The sequence below is a fragment of the Pagrus pagrus genome (genome assembly GCF_965226575.1).
Source record: "Pagrus pagrus genome assembly, chromosome: 19".
Taxonomy (NCBI): Eukaryota; Metazoa; Chordata; class Actinopteri; order Spariformes; family Sparidae; genus Pagrus; species Pagrus pagrus.
In genome coordinates this window covers 11047280-11067750 of record NC_140203.1, presented here as the reverse complement: position 1 = coordinate 11067750, position 20471 = coordinate 11047280, and the positions used below count along the sequence as shown (strand labels likewise).

At 40.6% G+C, this 20471-nt stretch overlaps 1 protein-coding gene across 3 annotated transcripts in view; it reads right to left on the bottom strand.

Moving 5' to 3' along the window:
• Positions 1-20471, bottom strand: part of astn2 (astrotactin 2) — a 306993-nt gene that overhangs the window by 233705 nt on the left and 52817 nt on the right. For 2 of the 3 annotated variants that reach the window (XM_084384096.1, XM_084384097.1), the window contains exon 2: positions 8174-8361. In XM_084384096.1, the coding sequence (XP_084240222.1) occupies positions 8174-8361 (188 nt within the window). Of the gene's footprint in view, positions 1-8173; positions 8362-19832; positions 19943-20471 lie in introns of those variants that run through there. The other variant, XM_084384098.1, reaches the window with a different exon arrangement.

Here is a 20471-nt window from a genome sequence, read left to right as displayed (position 1 = left end):
ATATCATTCCCAGTACTGATGAGAATGGAATGCAATTATATCTCACCTATAATTCTTTTCTTCCCCCAAAAACTTTTTACATTGCATTGGGCATTGTGCATCATGGATGGTTTCTGGTGTAGAGGTTGCGCTGAGAGGAGAAAATTGCTTTTTCTCTGTGATCTGTCTTAGCTGTGGGATGGGGCTTTGTTTAAGGGCTGCTTCAGTACATCTCAGAGGTCTGATCAAACCACCACTGTGACTCCTTTCTGGAGGCAAACTGCCTGGTGTTAGATGTTAATAATTCCATGAATCACATTATTTCTTTTTTTTCTTTTCTCCGATTCTTTCTACAGAGCTGTAAAAGTTCTTTCTGAAATGGTTTAAATTCTATCAATCATCTTTACCTCCGATAGTAATAGATTTATTACTCTGCGTGAGTGTGTCTGAGAGTATAGGTTTCATATTTCCTAGAACACGGCCTCTAATGTTCCCATTTTTGCAAATGAATGATGAAGAAAAGATAGCAGCACAAGTACTACGTTTTACTTATCGACACAGAGTCTGAGGCTGCGGTTAGACAGTGACAGACGGCAGTGAACTGCAATGAAGTACTTTGCTGATACTGAAATATAGAATACTTCCTTTCCAATGATTTACAATTACAGCTCGGCTCCTGCCAGAACATCCCTCAAAAGGTACAAATCAAAAAGGGCAGAGCAGAGACTAAAAGCGGCTTGGCAAACAGCCAGAGACAACAAAATAAAATCCTTGCAATAGTTTCTAAAGAGCGAGTGTGATCATTTTGTTGACACAATGCAAATCAACCTTTTCAGATGAAAGCCTCAAGGCAGGGAGCAGTACATTCTGTAAGGCTAAATTTCAGCAAAATCTTGCAACAGTATTGCTAGGTTAGATCACGAAGGAGGCATGACTCCATTATAGACCATGGCATAGAGTGAGCCATACAAAGAAAACAAGGGTAATTTGGTCAAAGGGATACAGTGCCAATTACTCTGTAAACCTAGATTCACTTTTTGATTTGTAAAATATGACCAAACTGGAACAAAATTCATATTTCTTTCTATTATAGGTACCCCGGGTAGTTTTGGAAATGAAATTTGAACTCAGAAATGTAATATTTACAATATTAACAAGGAAATAATCGAAACTCAGAAATATGTTTTTTTCCATTACTGAATAAAGGAGCTGTCCTCAGAGTGTAATAAGGTCCAGAACACAGTTTGAAGTTGGAAAAGTGTCAGGGTCCGCCAAATATATACAAAGTAAAAAAGTATGAAATTGTGTTGTCCTTTGAGGTCAGTTTGTTCATTCAGTTTATTCAGTCATGAAAACGAAGACTTTACTTTCTGTTTAAGCGTGAAAAATGAAACTTTTGCCCCAAAGCTAGTGCACCTTTAGAGGTTCCATATTGGGGAAAGTAAGATTTCCATGTCTTTTTGCATTATAAAGCAGGTGTAGGCGCTACACAAATACTATGAAAGTATCAAAATGCTCAATCTACGATGAAAAACACACAGCCCATATCCAGAAACTGTGCCTTCAAACAAGCCACCTGGACTTCTGTATGGTTTTGAGGTGACAACAACACGGTCCCCACCGTAAGCCACACCCGTTGCACGGCTGTCATTGCAAAAACACCAGCAGAACTGATGTGGAAACATGTTATGCAGGTGACTGCTCAGGCCTGTGAGAGCTAAACAATCAGAGCAGGGGGAAGGGACCTTAAAGAGGGTGAATAGAGGTGCTGCAGCAATGGACAGTATGAGAAAAATAATGCCTTCATTAGGATGTATTGTAGTGCACGCTATACAAGCCTGTGCAGACTACTTGAGGCATTAAATGAAACGTGTCCACATTACCATTGCTAAATATAATTATCAACCAAAGTGTAAAATAACATATCAGATGAAGTGTAAAATAACATGCCTTGCTCTTAAGTGTCATAACTCTTCAACACGCCTTACAATCAAACCATTAAACTGCATGTGACATATAGTAAGAGCCTATGTGTACTAATACAATCACCCAAACTCCTATGAGTTTTTTCTTCTTTCAAAGGCAGTTTCTGAAGTATGTTAATGTATTATACAAAAGCTGTTAATTAAAACTCATTTTCTAACTGTCAGAAACCAGATGTGTCACGAAGGTGTCTTGAAAAGGGATAATCAGGGTATAAAGCTTTGAGATGTAAGGTATGTGTGATCACTTGTGAAGAACGGATTGCGGGGAATTCAATCTAAATTTAGGCATTTATAATTGTCACAGTAACATCACAGTGTCAAAAATATTATGCATCACCAGGAGGATGCAGTCATGAATACATCTAACTGCTGTATATTTAGAATAGTAGACCATGTCATGTTTTAATACTAATATAGACATATATTTCATTTAAAGCAATTTGAAAATAATAAAAAAACACTGTCTGTGTTAACTCATTTGAACTTTTACACAAACAACTTCATGGTGAAGGCCTTGATTTAGGCATTTAAAAATAAAATTGCAAGGACAGTGGATGGCCATGGAATGTGTGAAATAAATGCTTCCTTTTGGGGAGTAAACATGTAAAATCTACAGTGCAATCATTGTCAAGACTGATGTGTTGCTTCCAAATGTCAACTTCACTTCTGTTGTTGCCTTGACACCTTGACCCTCATATACATATGTGTGTGTGTATATATACTATATATATATATACACACACACACACACACATATGTATATGAGGGTATATATATACATATATGTATGTATGTATGTATGTATGTATGTATGTATGTATGTATGTGGCTTTGTTATAGCAGGTGTACTGCACAATAACACCGGTTGCCAACCCCCATACAACAGACAAAGAAGAAGCAAAAGCTGCAGGAACAGTTAACAGTTAACTACCTAGTGTGCGGCACAGATCTGTTGTGTGGCTGTATTCATTGATTTACTACTGCTGTTCAAAATCAGATCGAAACAACAGACATTTATGGTAACATGGACTCTCTCTCCACTTCCCTACACTGGTATAAAAAATGTTACTCATTTGACAAAAAAACGACAAAACACACAATAGACAAATTAAGGATGAATTTGACTGACTTTAACTTTCTATATGTGTACCGCAAAAGGATAGTTATCATGAATTTTTTTGCCAACATTAATCATCAATCAATGAAAATCTGATATCGTGGCATCCCTAAAATACACATACACTGTAAGAATAACATTTCTTACATTGAAACAGACATTGTCAAATTTATATACAGTCAAACACACACACACACACACACACACACACACACACACACATATATATATATACATACACACACACAGTATATATATGGTATAAAATTGTCAAATTGTCATTTTTACATTGTGTTAAAAATGATGTGACTGTGTCATGTGACGGAGAGACAGTGAAGGGGAAGGACAGCGAAAAGCAGGGAGAGTTGGCAAAATGATTGCTTGAGTGAGTGAGAAACTGACAGCTCAATGCCAGAAGAATAGAGTGCTCACACTTCAGTCTGGGCCAGAACTGACAGCATCAGACGTTGTGATGTTCACTCAAAGAGCCATGAGACACCTCGGGGCCACGAGGCCAAACCAGCACACCTTCTGTCCCGATCCGACTGCCTCGATATGCTTACCCTCTGCTTTCCCTCCTTCTTTGCATTTTATACACTCATGTCTATTTTCACGAGATAAAATAAAGACAACTCCGTACAAACACGGTCATACAGTTGCTGTGCACCTGCATGAATGTATAGAACTATGGTTAAATCAGCTTTAATCAATATTGTAATCAAACAATAGTAAATGACCAGTTGCATATCAAAGCAATGTGTTCAAAATGATGAAGGTTGAGTTTTAAATGTGATACACAGTTGGCCACATCTTGAGCCTACCATGTTCATGCAGCAACATAAGTGGAGTGGTTCTTTGTTGTAATTTTAAAAGGTAGCTTGTGGGACAGTCCCGTTTTTTTTTTTTGCACTTTACTAGCTGACACACAAAGAGGCTGAGGTGTCTTTCATCAAAGATACTGGTTGAAGATGAGAGTGTTAGGAGCAGAAAGGAGATATCAGTGTCCAATTATAAAGACATAAGAGAATGTAGAGCTGAGGACAGTGAGACGCAAGCAGGAAAGGGAGAAAGAGGACAGCAAAATTGTTATTTATTACAGTAAATATAATAACATCATAGTTAAGTAATCCAATAGCAAACACAACAAAGTGAAAATCGATCTTGTTTGTGAGCCAGAGGTTTGGGTTTATCTCAGCATCGAGTCTAAGCTGAGCTTCATGTCTTTGGAACGACAACAAAAGACACAATTTCAAGAGATGGAAAAAAATGAACAACAATAAAATGGAAACAATAAAACAAGAACACACCGTAGAAATATATTAGAATATAAATATCAAAAAAAAAATAGTAATAAAATAAATTAAATACAATGCAACCAGCATAAAAACTCTGAGAGATAACATAGAGAATGGAGACTGGATTTCTTCCACACGGTTGATCTATAGATCAGATCAATATATCTATATATCTATATATCTATATATATATATATATATATATATATAAATAAAGGTTCAATTGAGTAAAAACCTTAAATTGAAAGCTTAGAAACATGTTTAAGGGCCCATTGTTTAGGTGCAATAGCAGTTAATTAAATTGGACACAGTCAAGTTTTTCACTTAAATGTATCATTAAGAAGTGAATGTTGGTTGCACAATGTGGTGGCTATGGAATAATAACACCATCGGCATTTAGATTGCTTCCCTTTAAACCTCACTTTCACCATGCAATTCTGCTTGCCACCAGTCACGAAATCTCCCAGGAAAATAAAAGCTGACTGGCGATTCCGTGAGGCTGGCAGCCTGTCACCATTTCTATCTGCTTTCACGTTTCCATTATAAACTAAATGAATGAGTAAACTTATGGTTTGTCCTGAAGTGTTGGTAGTTGGGACTCTAAAGAAAACAGAAACTATTCATTTCACTTTGCGACAGTAGCACCACCAACAATACGACTTGGAAATGCTAAGGGGGAATAAATTCAATTATATTTATGTACTAGTGCGTCAGTGTTGAGAAACCAAGTTTGCAGTTTCATTCCTTTTTTTTTTTCCTTTTGCATTTTAGACCAGTTTAAGTGGCAGGCATGAGTGTGAGTGACTGTTTGAAAGTTTTGAATTATGGAAATACTTTTAATCTGAAAGAAATTTGCACAGACTATTTGCAAATTAAAATGAATAGGCCTTTTTCACTGAGGACATTTTGACATGCCGCATTAACAAAAAGCAATCAAGTCATAGGTCTGCTTTGAAAAAAAGGCCTATCTAAAAAAATGTCATTGCCAGTGGAATTCATACAATTCATACCAGGTAATACACTGATAGAAAAGGTTATGATTTTGAACATAACGCTTCTCACAAACCCATCGTTTGCACCTTTTTCAGTGAAAGGAGGGTCATGGGGTCAAGAGTGAAAGTAAACTGGTTGTAAAAGAATGAAAATAGAAAAGGTGCATGAATCATGGAAACAGATATGAACCTAAGTTCAGCTGAAAGTTTAGAACAATTAGTATTGCCTATTGCTTTTGTCTCATCACTTTCAGTGAAAAGTTGATCCGGGATTCTCAGTTAAGATACCTTGACATTGGGGACACAGCCTGTCACAAATATTTCTTGGCAGGCTTAATTGCTTTTTAATGACAGTGTGTCAGATGAATTTGAGAGTAAATTTGGGAATACACTATTTAGAGAAACACATTTTTTAAAGGTGCCATATGAAGAATTGGCGATTTGTTGAATTGATACTCAAACCGGCACAGCAGCATATCACCAGAGAAACAATTCTAGCTTGCTCCTATGAGCTAATTAGCTCAGTTAGCCCTGCAGCCAGGTGGACTGTTGGTGTTAACACTGCTCAGAAGATTTGGACCGGGACGAACTGTGGCTAGCTGGTTAGCATGCTATTTCAGATTTCAAACTTCAATGTCAATTTTGCACCGAAAGAGATATAAACCAAAAACCAAAAATAAAAATGTACAAAACAACGGTGATTTTCATTCATAATTTTTACTTAATCTTTATATGGTTCTACGGCATACCAATGAAAGTGTCTTGCACAACCCTTCAAATAAAGTGTCACAAAAATTGTTTTGAGGATGTGCAAGGAGAAGTTGGGGCTGCAAGCCAGAGCGCAGAGGGGATTCGAAGGAACACGGAGGTGGATAGAACGAGGAGATGGTTCACGGAGATGAGGGGAGAGACAGAAATAGACAAGGTGGTGGGATGTGCTAGGAGAGGTGAGGCAGGAAAAGTCAGTCAGCAACAGAATAGGTGTGAAGCCTGAGACTTGACGACTGAAAAGTTGGAATTCAGGGAGAAAGTTGAGGGGTGAAGTGACGACAACAGAGACTGGGAGAGGAGGACAGAGCTGTAAGAACGCAGCCAGGAGTATTCACAATAAGTTAACAAGAGGAGGTGCAAAATTTGACAACCATGAAGGTGAGATGATGTTACCGAATACATTCTTTTCTTTTTTTAAACGCAAGCAGAGAAAGAGGATAGTCAATTGAAGCCCACACAGAACACAAATATATAGGTAAGTTATCAGATGTAGAGTTTAACCATCAGTTTCAAAGCGATGGCAAATCACTATATACCATAAAAACTGGATTTAGAAAGGACCCAGCTTTCCAACCGATCACTGCCTGACCAGCTTTCTACTCCACCTGCTAACAGTAAGTAATTGCATGCTTTGAAAATATTGACACTCCTCACAGCATCCCATCAGCAAGAACTACTGTTATAAACCAAGAGGCACGTCAATATGTTAGCTGTGCAGCTGGAGCGCTGCCTTCGCCAGACTGGCGTGACATTTGAAGATCATGACCTCCAAACCAGACTTCTTGTCTGAAAAGTCTTTACTCTCTCAGTCACTGCATCAGTACAAGTAGCTCCAAGGCTTCCTGTGAAAAAGCCTTTGATCAGATGGGTGGACAAACACTATGAGAGAACACCACACGGGATAGACAGATTATCTGGCCAGCAAACAGCCTTTTTCTGATTATCGGTATTGGTGATTTTTACCTGCCCACGACACAGATTTGTATTTTTTACTGCAAATGTATATCGCTTCCAAATATTGTTTTTTAGTCTCCCTGATCACTAATAACCACTATCAGTATCAGTTGATCCCTAATGAGTGAGTCCATGCTTATCTAAAGTGTATTTTCACACCAAGGGGTCTTAACATACAGTACGTAACAACAAAATAAGATTAACAAGAGCATCAGACCATTAAACTCTAACAGACTGGTCATCAGGTTTGCCAGCCATAAGTGGTGGAATGCCACTTTAAAGACAGAGGGAAAGGCCCGGTCATACTGCTGTTTTAAATGGCAGAACTCTGTGGTGAAATCCACTCATTTTGATGGAAATGCTCTGGCTATTGGATTTGCTTGAGAGGGTAAAATAGGTACATGGACATTTGTCGCAACCATGTTCAACATAGGGTAACTCTGAAACACAATTTCACGCTGTTGACCAATAGCGAGTCGTCTTCAAAGTGTTGACCTTTGGGAAACGGAAAGCCGGTGTGACCAAAATGGAGGAAGCTATCGAAGCGAACTGCTCTTCAAAAGAGGAATAGTTTGCGGTCGTGAGAGCGAAGTCCAGGGTTCAAATACAAAGCTTTGTTTCTTTCTCCTTGAACTATCTACAACCCCGAGAAAAAAATGCCAGTGGGGAGTAAATGCCACTTTACATTTACAGAACAGTAGAAACATGTGAGTATTCCCTCTGTCACCAAGAATCATGGATTACATTTGCTGTGCCACTTTCTGGTGTGACCTTAACTAATCTCAACAAAAATTCATATGACAATCACCAAAGATCTATAAATGTTCCACAAATGTTCTACACTATCCAGCTGCGACACTACAATGTAGGACACTTCTTGCTTCTTGTGTCAAACTGTTGTTATGACAGTCAATGCAAAGGCCACACGTTATACTGCGAAAGACCACACAGTGGTCGTCATGCTTACCTGCAAAAGAATGTCACAAACACTGTGTTCCTATACGCATTTGCCATGCATTCACATGTGCTTCCTTGTACATACACAACCTTGTTTCTTAGGTTCAGGTGTTCATAACTTACCATTACTGAGATGTGCAGCAGATGCATGTGTTCATGTAGGACATGAGCAGGCTCCCGGGCTGTGGGTTGTGTTGTCTGGGCTAAAAGCTCAGACTCAGTCATGGACACATGGAAATACAGCGTCCCATTTTCCAGCCACTGTTGCTTCCAATGCACCTGAGAAATATCTTCTCCCGTACCCGACATCTCTGAAGAGTACAAAGAGAGAGAAAAAGAGAAACAGTTTGTGAGATCAACATGTAATCCCTGAGAAAATTACATTTAAACTGTGTATGAAGTGCACACTTTTCCACACCTTGTTATGTGAAGATTTTAAGGGGGAAAAAACAGAAGATATATACTAGAGTTCGCATCTGACTGTTGGGTTATGCATTAGTATTTGAGTGCAGTGCTCTCGCAAAAAACAACACTGTGCTGCAACGAGAGGCCCTGAACTCTTGAATAGCTGGACACACATCTTAGGCTGTCATAATGTTATGCATTTGTGCAGCGGGCTCGGTTAAGAATTACTGTCAAGCTATTGCAATGCCTAGCTGCTTTGATGAAATCTTTATGTTGACAACTTTTTCACCCACGGCATTAGTCAGAGATTTGTCGAAATTCGAAATTAATAAGTGACAAGCATCACAAATGTTCCAGCCATCGCAATCAATACAGCACTTCAATTATAGACAAAGTGAGTCACAGATGGGAAAGACTTATTTCTGCTAATGATACATTTATTTACGCTCCTCTCTTCTGTCTGGCAAGAAACACGGACACAAAAAGTCTACAATTGGAAAGACAATGGATTCATGAAACTCGATTAAGTTCACGTGTCCAACGCAGTTGTAGAAATGCTGTCTCGCAATTCAATGGCCTCCTATTATCTGCATAAATCGTCCTACATTTTCTACCAATATAAAACCATTAGCTCCAGGCCAGCACTGGCATTAAGTATCAAACATCAAAGGAAAGCTGCAAACATTTAAAAGCAAAGGAGAGAGCAAAAATGTGCAAAACGAGAAAAAATATATAAAAAAACAAACTCAATTGCAATTTATGGGGCAATGGGGAAAAGGAGATGGAAAAAGAGCAGTGGGATCACCAGTTTATCTCGATATGGATCAAAGCACAAGAATCTAATACTATCAAGTGGGAGTGGTTGCTCAGTAGAGGAGTACTGAGAAGCCTCAGGGAGCCTCAGATTGCGAGGCTTGATACTGTATTTGTCATGTGGCTGGGTGACAAGGCCATAGACATCTGCTGACATCCCCTATCAGCGGCAGGTAGCAAATGACAAATGGCTTTCGGTGCAGCTGGTTATTAACCCACTGACTCTGGGTCAGAGGACATGGACAGCAGGGGAGGGTTATGTGAGCGATGCTCAAAAGTGCCATGGCCCCTCGGATGCAGAGAGGGAGCATGCAGACCAAACAGACAGAACTCATTAGGTAAGCTATATAGGCTTCATATCATATAGGTCTATTAACGAGTAGGTACCATTACTTTAATATGGGCAATGTAGGGATGCACAAAATGTTTTTTATGCTGATTAACTTTTTAAAGCAACATTATGTAGAAATTGGTATTTGTGCAATTTGGCATCCAACATTTTCTAAGGACAACACCACTGTCGTGTGAAGAAATCCCAGGTTTCTCTAACAGTATTAGCAGATGTTATGTTAGAAGAGATAACTAGCTACCCCCAGCTACAGTTAGCAGCAGTTAGCGGTTATTTTAGCAACGAGCAAAGCTATCCGTCAATCAGGAAACTCTCACACAGAGTTGAGGTGGAGCAACCGAAAGACATCAGAGGGAATACCAGAAAACATTTTCTCTGTAAAATATGATCCAGTTTCAGCGACATAGTCGATGGTGTGTGACATAGTGCCATAAAGCGTGAAACGCCTCTCCGGGGAGATCCTACCTGCCAACCCAAGTTACATAGTGCAAGTACAAGCGATCTGGACGCAGAGTGGGACAGAGTGAGACAGACACCATTCACCGTAGTGCAAGTCAGTGTACCATCAACATTACTTTGAAGCTGTTATTTTAAGGTAAAAATAGTTATATAATGGTGCTTTAATTAATCTATTAATTAGGCTGTAAATTCCAAAATAATGAAAAAGTCCATGGGGGCGTCTTCAAATTGTCTGTCCAACAGTCCCAAAGTCAAAGACATTAAATTTACAACTGATATAAAATAGAGGTTCTGTCGGTCTTTCTGTTAGTAGACAAAAATGTCACCACCCTTTGGCAGCCACAGTTTTCGGGGAGTAGGTGCTGATTATATGATTAATCAATACTTTTTTTGATTATCAAATCATTGATTATTTCAGCATTAAGACACAAGTTCACATTTAGTTAAATCTAACAATACACCCTCTGAAAGTAAACTTGAAACACCCTCCCTCCCGCACAGTCATAGTGTTCTACTTTTGCTGACCGCAGCTTATGATAAAATTTTGTGGAGTGTGAAATTCTTAAATGCCATAACTGCTGGCTATTCAACTCTTTATGTTTAATCCGCGGGCTGAAGACACAGTGCTTGACCTTTCACCTTGACGAGAGCTAGAGCTTTGTCTGCTGGGCCAACAGTGAGGTGCCTGCCGCCATCTGTTACTGTTTTAAACACAGCTTATCAGGCTCCTGTCAAATTTTACCTTGGAACTTTGCTCGCATGCTTTGTGTGCATTTCAGACGGCTTTAAATAACTCCGATTATGCACAACACTGACACTTAGTTCTGATCCAAATTAAAAGTGATCTTCATGTGAGGAACTGAGAGGTGGTTGTCGCAATAATAGAAGAAATCACATGCAGGATGGATGGACAGTAATAGAGTTTCTAGGGCTGTTGCCTACCTTTTGTGCAATTGTTATGTAGATGAGGAAGCTCAGTAAGCATGCTATTTAAAGACAAAAGGATTGAGCGTGAGTGTGTGTGTGTGTGTGTGTGTGTGTGTCCTTGTCTTTTGTGCTATGAGGCTTGTCATTGGGCACCTAGCCAGACGTTACTGGGATATAGGTGTATGGCCTCAAGGTCTGCTTGTAATTCATTAGGAGGAACATTATTAATGTGTATATGCGCATGACTGTGAGTGTACGTGTCTACTGTATGTGTGTGACTAAAGCCAGTATGCTCCCAGCAAGGGTGTCAGCACCACAGTGTCAAGGACAACCCAAAGGAACGCCATAGCGAACAGTTCATAGACCCAGGAAAAATGTCTCCATTAAGCGTATTGATCACAGACGAATGGTGACACATTGTGATGCTTGGATCCTTACCGGGTATAACGGCTCATTTGAAGCACTTGTCTTTTTCTTCTGCGTTATCAGCATTGTGAAGCTCAGCGGACATTATGATGTTATGACAAAGACATTAGTGTCATGATGAGTTGCTGTGTGGGTTTTTTTCTGTGCTTGGTGTGTTTTTTCTTTGCCTGTGTGTTTCAGAGGTGCATTTCAGAGGCTGCCCATGGTTTTCCTGGAGGGCTGGAGCTCCTGTATCTAATCAGCAGCTCGAGCTTAAATACCCTGGCCGGCTCTACTCTTGTTGCCTGATTGCTTTTCTACTCAAAACGTGGTAGATGGCTGAATCGCTTGTGTCTTCTGCCTACTTGTGTTTTTGTTTCTTCTAGACCTCTCCAGTGTTGGTTACCTCCGAGCCTCGTCTCCACAAACCACCCAGCTTCCCGCACCCCTGTCACCAGCCTCGACTATGCCTTGGACCTTCAGTGTCTTCCCCCGCCAGCGTCCTCTCTCCTATCACAGCTGACGTCGCGATGAGCTCCACTGCTACCCCAGCTAACCCACAGCCTGTGTCTACCCCCTCAAGTTTTTCCCAGCAAGCCACTACTCTCTCTGCTGTCAGCCTCTCCCCTCCACCTGTGATCCACAGCCTGAGCCAGTGACTGCACTCTACACTACAGCTGCTCAATACATTCCTTTAAACCTGTCCCAGTCTGGTTGTCCACTCTTGGGTCTGCAACAAACATCCATTAATCATAACAATTACGACTGTCACATTATTAAAGTGGGAGACAGGCTTTGCCAAATCATCCATGTTTCTGAATCTATAAGGAACCATGATGCTGGACACATTGTTTGGGCTCACAAATAAAAAAATATGGTGTACGCTTTGTATTACTGCTGAACATTTTCTATGCAGAATAGACATTTTAAATTCATGTTCTACCTAGCAAGCAGCCATTGATGATAGGACAGCTCTTGGCAGTAGCCATTTTCCAAAAAAAACAACAACTTCTCAGTGTTACATTTCATCTGCTGAACATCAGAAGGATGCGCTTTAAGCAAACCGGCATGTCAGGAAACGAATCAACTCCATTGCTACAGAGAAACAGGCTGGACAATCTCTCGCTGATCACAACTATCATTGTTTAGTTATTGTTTCCTGTTTTATTTTATCCTCATGTGTCATGTTGTCTTGTTTTCCCTCCCTTGTGATTGTCCAGATTAGTTTCACCTGTCCCTGATTATCCTCCTGTGTATTTGGTCCATGTGATTTCCTCTTCTCTTTGTATGTTTTCTCGCCATGTTCCCTCCTCACCTGAGTTCTATTAGTTATCAGGCCCTGTGTATTTAAGTCCCTGTCTTCCTCGCTTTCTTTGTCAGTTTGTCTGTTATGTTTTTCCCACCTCAGTCCCTGTGTTCCTTGTGCTTTCTTTAGTTTTTGTTCTTCGATCTTCCCCTTCCTGCTTCTTGTGGGGTTTTTTTATCCCCCGTGCCTTTTTGTTTCTTGCATTTTGGCTTTTTGGATTTTGTGCTCGGACTCCAGCTTTGTTATTGAAGCTCGCCTTTTGTTCTTTTCAACCAACTGCATCCTGTCTTGTATTTGGGTTCACCTTCTCTGCTCCAGCGTGACAAGTGCATGCAACACACTTCATTATCAGCCTGCACAAGTTTCTTTTCATACCTAAAAAGAAATTAACTGAAGCAGACTGCTGTACTAACTGAAGGAATGGACAAAAAATTCATGATAACCTTTTGATGATAGGTGTCTGCTGCCAGACAAGCACAAATGTAAAGTATCCAGAGTGTAATCTACTGTAATGGAGCTTGAAGGCAAAATTGTAAAAGTATAAGTTCAAACAGGGACGATAAACTACATCCTTAGGAATTCCTGCTGAATGTGCGCACATTTCAAATATCTCTCCTAGTTGTGCTTCCTTGGCAAGTTGTGAAAGCTTCTTTATTGAGTGAGTGAATGGTTAAACTTTGCTAACATTCAGCGTGGTAGTGAAGCAGCAAACTCAAAGGAGTGCGCTGCACCATTCCAATTTCATCACTCTTCTCCATTCTCGTTTCCATTTCACTTAGCTTTGTGGTCAGGTCATTTTGAGACAAGACTCAACAAGAGGAACGGGAACAGGTTCACTTTTTGCTGTGCTGTTATCCCGCATTGCTCTGTCTACAGTGACGCAGCTGAAAAGAGGTGCAGTGATTCACACTGAAAAACGGATGATTGAAATCATCGACGTTTCGGGAGCAGCCCCATCATTTTCTATTAGTTAGTGGATGAGTTAAGGATAAAACTGAGGTAGAAAAGTTCTAACAACAAAAGGGAAATTTTGGTTTACTGCCCTGTCACTTTTCATAAACAGTCAGGACAGAGATATTAAAAGGTTGGCCCAACTCCTTGATAAAGCCTTCGTTCTCTACGGGTGCTGAAGATATGAGTGAAATCTATTAAACGCTCAATATCAGCAGAACTTTCATTACAAGCGCTCACTGTGTGTCTTATAACGTTTATCTTTATCCGTTTTCTTTAATCTGCCTGTCCAGTGTTTCTCATACATAGGCTCTACTTGGGTGGCTTCCCAGGTAAATTGAGTCCCGCCCAGGACGATAAAATCCAAATTCCATTTTTTATCCCAATCAACGTTTTAATTTTACAGACCATCTGCCCTCCAGCCCCACCCACCTCGTCACACGAGGATCACACAGCATGCATCAGCTCTGGCATCAGCGATTTACTTTACTGAGAAAGAAGACGGCTGGCCTCATCGTCAAGATCAAGTGCCAGGCCTCGAAGCCAGTTTTTGTAGTGGCCAAGCCGTGTAATTGCATCGTCACGTGATGCACTGGGGACCAAAAAGACTTTTTCCCATAAGCTAACACTGTGAAAGAAGCGTCTGTAAAAGAGTGGATAATTGTCTTTGAGCCTCACAGCGCCCCGCAAAATCACTCGTTTTACTGTCAGAATCAGTCCAATAAAATTTGGAAAGTCTAGGAGAGCCGCCCTGTTAAATTATTTTATCCCATTCAAGTTAGCTGGGCGCTAAGCTAGAAGTTAGCCGGCTCGGTCAACGGAAGTCTTGAGTGCACACGCTCTATGGCACCCCCGCCTGACAGCCACCGCCACAATTATAGTCTGATTCTGTGGGAAACACTGCTGTCCTTTACAATTTCTCATATTTTCTTAATCGTTTGCAAGGTCTGGCTAGAAGTACTAAGTTCAATTTTCAATTCTCAATGTCTTTTTCACATTCTTTATATTCCACCTTGAGCAAGAGTGATTTCCACTTAGCAAAGTCTGTCAGAGCTGGATATTTGATGAGACAAGGTTGCCAACAACAGAGTAGGAACACAAAGGCCCACACAGAGGAGACAACCCTCACCCTTTACTCCTTGCATCCTAAATTCAGAATGGAACTGCACAAAAGATTTTACTCAAAAACAGCTGTGTGCATCAATTCAGGAATTTTTCATTGACATTCAATCAGCTGCAGGGTAAGATCAGAAGGGTAACACAGATCTGTTGGTGGCTTTAACAGATAAATGATGACAAAATGCTGTTTTCAAAATGCAGTGTGCCACCTCTATCAAACCCAAATTACACCTAGTAATTTTAGCAGCTGCATGCTGCACACTAAAATTAAACACAGACTACCCTCATTAGCAACGCATTGTTCACTGAGCTCAGCAAACTGTTGCACTAGTCACCAAACCAATGATCAACACTTGCATTTGCAAATAAAGTGACACTCTTCAGTCCCAAACCAGGTGTTTGTTTGCTTCCTTTTGTGCAGATATCCATCACTGTATTTAATTTCAGCTTGCAGAGCAGATCTGTTCCAATTGCCGTCTTGCTATTGTTTCTTTTCGCAGAAGAAAGCCTTTTTTTAGCACCAAAATAATCAGTTGCTGGTTGTACAGATCAGTAGATTCCTTCCTTAGCGACCTCTGTCACTAGCAGGCCTAGCGCCTGAATTACAGCTACTGTTTAACTTGCTCCCATTGCTCTCCCTTATGCAAGAAGCATATATTGACATGTAGTTAATATAAGTATAATGTTACATATCAAAAATACATTTCATATACAAAAGGAGCCCACATATTTGACAATACATGCCACTATATTGTCATTTTGATTTTACAGATTTTATCTATTACTGAAAATTTATTTTGGATACATTCCTAGATTTATTTTACGAAAATAAATAGTTATAATTTTTACAACATTGGAAAAAAAACTGCAATAATTGGTTGCAATATACTTTATCATGGTCCTGAGCTGTAGTTTTGTGATTTCCTGTCTCTGTCTGTATTCCCGCCCTTTATTCCTGCTCAGCTGTGTCCCATTAGTTAGTCATTCCCTGTGCCTGTGTTTTCCCCTCACTCTTTGTTAATTCACCTGTCGTCATCCCGCATCTCTGCCTTCCTGTGTTTCTTGTGTGTTCCCCTGCTTCTGTCTTCCTGTCATGTTTTACCTGCGTTTTCTGCCTGTGCTATACCGGTCGGTACTTTGTTTCTTGGATTGAACTAAGTTTATTTTTTTGCTTGTGGATTACTCCTGTTTTTGTTTGTTTGTGTATATTATTCGACATATGTGATCTACATATATGGAAAAAAACATTTCCCTTGCATAAGGCTTGCCCTTACACAGGCCCCTGTTTTATCACTGAAGCCTTTCAACTTGCAAAAGGGAGGTTTGTGGCTTGACCAGATTTTTGAGTATGGTTGATAATTGGCTTATTGCTGTTCGTTGAGTCAATTGGGGGAAAATAACCACATCAACTGCACTTCTCAGTAATGACTATTATTATAATTATCGTGCACATATGGCAGGGGTCGAGGGTGGGTTTTCTGGTCACAGAGTGCAGAAAGGAGTTGTTGGAATTGTGCAGAAAAAGACCAAACTGGGTGAAATCACTCGACTTTACCACACATCAAATTCATTGTACACCGCTCATTCGCTCATTTAAAGTAAAATCCACCCAAGCACAGAAGACACATTTTCTGTTCCAGCATTTCAGCATTTGAGTTAGTAGAGATTAGTACTTCCTTACACTGGAAGAGGGAAAAGACTGGTAATGATGTCATCCAGAGACAAATCCTAGAGCTGCTCCACTGATCATGAACAACTGAAAAAAGAATTCCTCTCACTCTGCCCATTGTGATTTTACTGGGATATGGGAACATTTTCTGAATCACAGCTGGAACTCATTTGAATAGAATGTCTCCAAAATTCTGAGCCCACAGAGTCAAAATCTAATCCTGTGTCAATGGACCATCTCCAAAACGTATTACCTGAATACATCTTCAATTCAATCCCCAATGCTCTTATTCCCAGCTAGGGAGATGGTAGTCTGTGTTTGGCGATACTTAGTTTTTGTTCAGAGGGGGATTTTATGATTTTATGAAACTAGATACTTAACATCATAACTTCAAATTACAGCATCATCAGGCTGTGTGTTGATGATGATGGTTAATGTCAAGGTTGTGCTGCCTCAGTCTGAAAGACATCAGTCCCAAATCGTACAAATTCCTGCATTTTAATACACTGTCCAGGAGCTGCCAAACATACTGTATGCATGCATATACATTCTGCCCACCCACACAGCAAGACATGTTCCCAAAAGGTTGACATTCATCAGTTTTAAAGGTGATCATAGCCGTGCAGAGTCAGTGATTGTGCGTGCCTGACAGCTCCATGACAGTTTGTCAGCTCGGCAACAAGCCCGTGTCATCAACATTTACTATGATGAAAGCTGGCACCCTAAAGGCACTTTGCCGCCTGTCATTACATACGTTGCATAATGCCACCGTCTTCGACTGACTGCACGCCACGTCTCATTGCTCAGACTTCCTATAGCGTGGATGACTCGTGACGACACAATAGGCAGATGAATATTCAATAATTCATATGAGAGAATAGGGATGGATTCATTGGTTTCGAGTGTCTCCGCCCAAACCGAAAGCAAGGACAGAAAAGGAGAGGCGAGTATGTAAAAGAGAGAGACAAGCAGACAGAGAAGGAGAGGCAGAAAGGGGAGGAGGATTTATCAGTCTGACACTCATCAAAAGTGTTCAAGAATATTAGCATACCTCCTAGACATTTAAACTCTTCCTCAAAACGTCTCTTGTCAGCTGTGACAATGGCAAATTTAACATGTTTTCACTTTTGAACTTCACACAACCGTCGGATCTCGACAGATCCTGTTTATCAGCAGCAAAACAAACCGGTTGGAGAAAATGCATCCTTCATTAGATGCTAAATGGTCCTGACGTCACACCCTCCCATTTTCAAAAGGCTAATTGTTCCATTGCCATTCATAATGACCTGATATCTATGACCCGATAGCTATGGAATATTTAGACAAATACAGGATGAGCTGAGGCATCCAGGCTTTTCCTTTTCCATTTCAAGACCTGTGCAACTAAATGGCACCCTAATGTCTCATCACTAATTAAATAGCTGGCATTGACATTAAGATCAATTAAAATTAACGCAATTAAAAATACCTCAAGACCTCATTTTCGAAATTATGAGTCTTATCTCTGTGTGTGCATTTCTGCTGATAGGACCCGCTCCACTATCACATAAGGTGGTTGATGTTGTCAGTTGAGACGCACATTATTTGGGCAAAATTGGTGGATTTTCTTGCTGTGCATTCCAAGTAAAACTGAAATGTTATTACCTGAACTCAGAGAACACACATCCAATTTGATCCCATGAGGTTCAAGAAAATATTATACAAAAAGAAATGTTCTGCACTTAAGGCTTCTCTTCAGTTTGGTTAGAAATGCTAGCATTAGCTGATTCTAGGGCATCATTACAATATCAGCAGACATAAAAAAAAAATGCATAGCAGTAAATGCTTAGACCAACTTTCTACCTTTCGAAAAAAAAAATTGTGTGGTTACAATTTGCTGTCTGACTACAGTCCATTGTGAAGCTTAGCCCTACGTTTTTGTGTAGTTTTAGGTATTTTTGATCAACAAGGTAATCAACAAGAGGAAAGGAGCAGCATGATTCTTCTGTGATTATTATAAATTTTCCAAACTGGTACAAAATAACCTAACAAGTGCTGACATCAAGCATATAAAAAGTCTGGCTTTTGTTTTCCACTTTCAGCCGGCACATATAACATGATTGTATCCATTGTCAAGCAAGATTGAAATTGTGATTTTTCTCTACAACATTATTTCAATTCAACAGCTGTCGGCAAACTCGAGGCCTTTCCACATCCAAAACTCAGAACCATGGTTCCTGTTTTTTTTGTTATATTGCATAGACTTGATTGTGATAGTGTTGGTTTCACATGCGAGCACACTAAAGAACTACACATGACATGCCTATGGCCTATCGTCATCGCCAACTTGAGCTGTGTGTCCCTGATCGGTGTGTAGACAGACGTGCATCTGATGTTTGCGTGGTGTCAGTTCAATTCGAGTTCTCTTCATGATATCTTAATAGCCGTCACATCAATGTCAATCAAAAGTATTTGGTCATCCCCCCTGTCCATTTGCTACTGCGGCTCATTTTGTTTTGTTGCACACTTTCCTTTGTCTGGTTCTAATGATTGACTTTAAAAGGTCCCATATTATGAAAAACACGTTTTCTCTGGTCTCTACACACACATATATATATATATATATATATATATATATAGTCCTGCATGGTCTCTGCAGCCCACCCACTGGTAAAACGGGTCTCCTACAGGCTGTTCAGATTCAGCTCCTTTCGTTATGTAACGACGAGTGATTTTCACAGGCCGGGCTCCTCTGCACGGAAACACTCCCCCCTCTCCCCGGAGATATCCGAGAGGGGGGCGTTCATCCCCGAGGTGAAGGTCGGTGTGTCGAGCGGTAAGCTAGCAGTGTTTCACAATGTCGTCGCTCAGAGCTAGACACGCAAATTGCTCTGTTGTTGGTTGTAAAAGTCAACATAAGTGCCTATATTCTGTTCCAGCTACAGAAGAACACTAACGACAACGTGCCGGCTACGGTTCGTGTAAGTCTGTCTGTGCTAACCACTTCACACCGGACTGCTTCAGTAAGAGGGTCAGTACAAAGCTGGCTTTGCCTCGACACTGACCCTCGTAAAAGGATCGGTCCCAACCATACGGGACCCAGCAACTGCACCTGAGCCACAGGTAAGTGTCGCCACGTGTTGACTGTATTTACAGTTGCCTATGAGTATGGTGAAGTCAGCTTGAAATTGGCTAACTAGTTAGCTCCGCTTCGGTCCGCTATGCAACGGCGTTTGAAGCGAGTTTAATGTTAATAATATTACGAGGGAGCTTGGTTGTCACAGTAAAAAGTCTGGAAACATGTGCAGACTGGAGACAGAAACTATGCGAACAGTGTCCAAGAGTTTGGAGACTGTGTTGGAGACAAACACAGCTTTCGCTAGCTGTTTTCAGATGTTACCTGTTGCAGGTCAGTGGGGGATGGGAGCCGGGTGGTTGTGTTGGGGAGTCCTGCTGCAGCCGCAGAGTCTATATTTCTTCAGGAGCCTCTCCTTCTGGGTCCGATTCTGGGTCAAACTGGTATGGTTGAATGACAGCATCTCAGCGAGCCATAGCGATACACCCACCGTAAACATTAGCGCATGCTACCGCTACCGTAAGCGGCATCCTCTCCCTGAGAGACGCGTGTAGCAGGCAAGCCACGCGCTGACAGACGGAGCTCATTAGCATTAAAGGTGCAGGCACAGAAACGGCTGCTCTCAGCAGAGCTCACTTGAGCGACTTTTAGACAGCTGAAATTCAGGACCAGGATGGGTTTGGGGCAACACATTTCGAATACAGTGTTGTTGGACCTCTGAGAGCTGTGTCAAATTGATGAAAAACAGTATAATCCGACCGTGTTTATAAGAACTGAACATCAAATACTGGGAATTCTGTAGAACATTAACAAAATAAGCAAAGAAAAGATAACGCTCTCAGTATTTTTCTCCTCCATTAAGACTTTAGATATTACTGTAGATTACCGTCATTACACTTCCTATCTCAAACAGCCCTGTAGGATCCAATTCTGTTGATTCAACACCTGTTTGGCGAGATGACC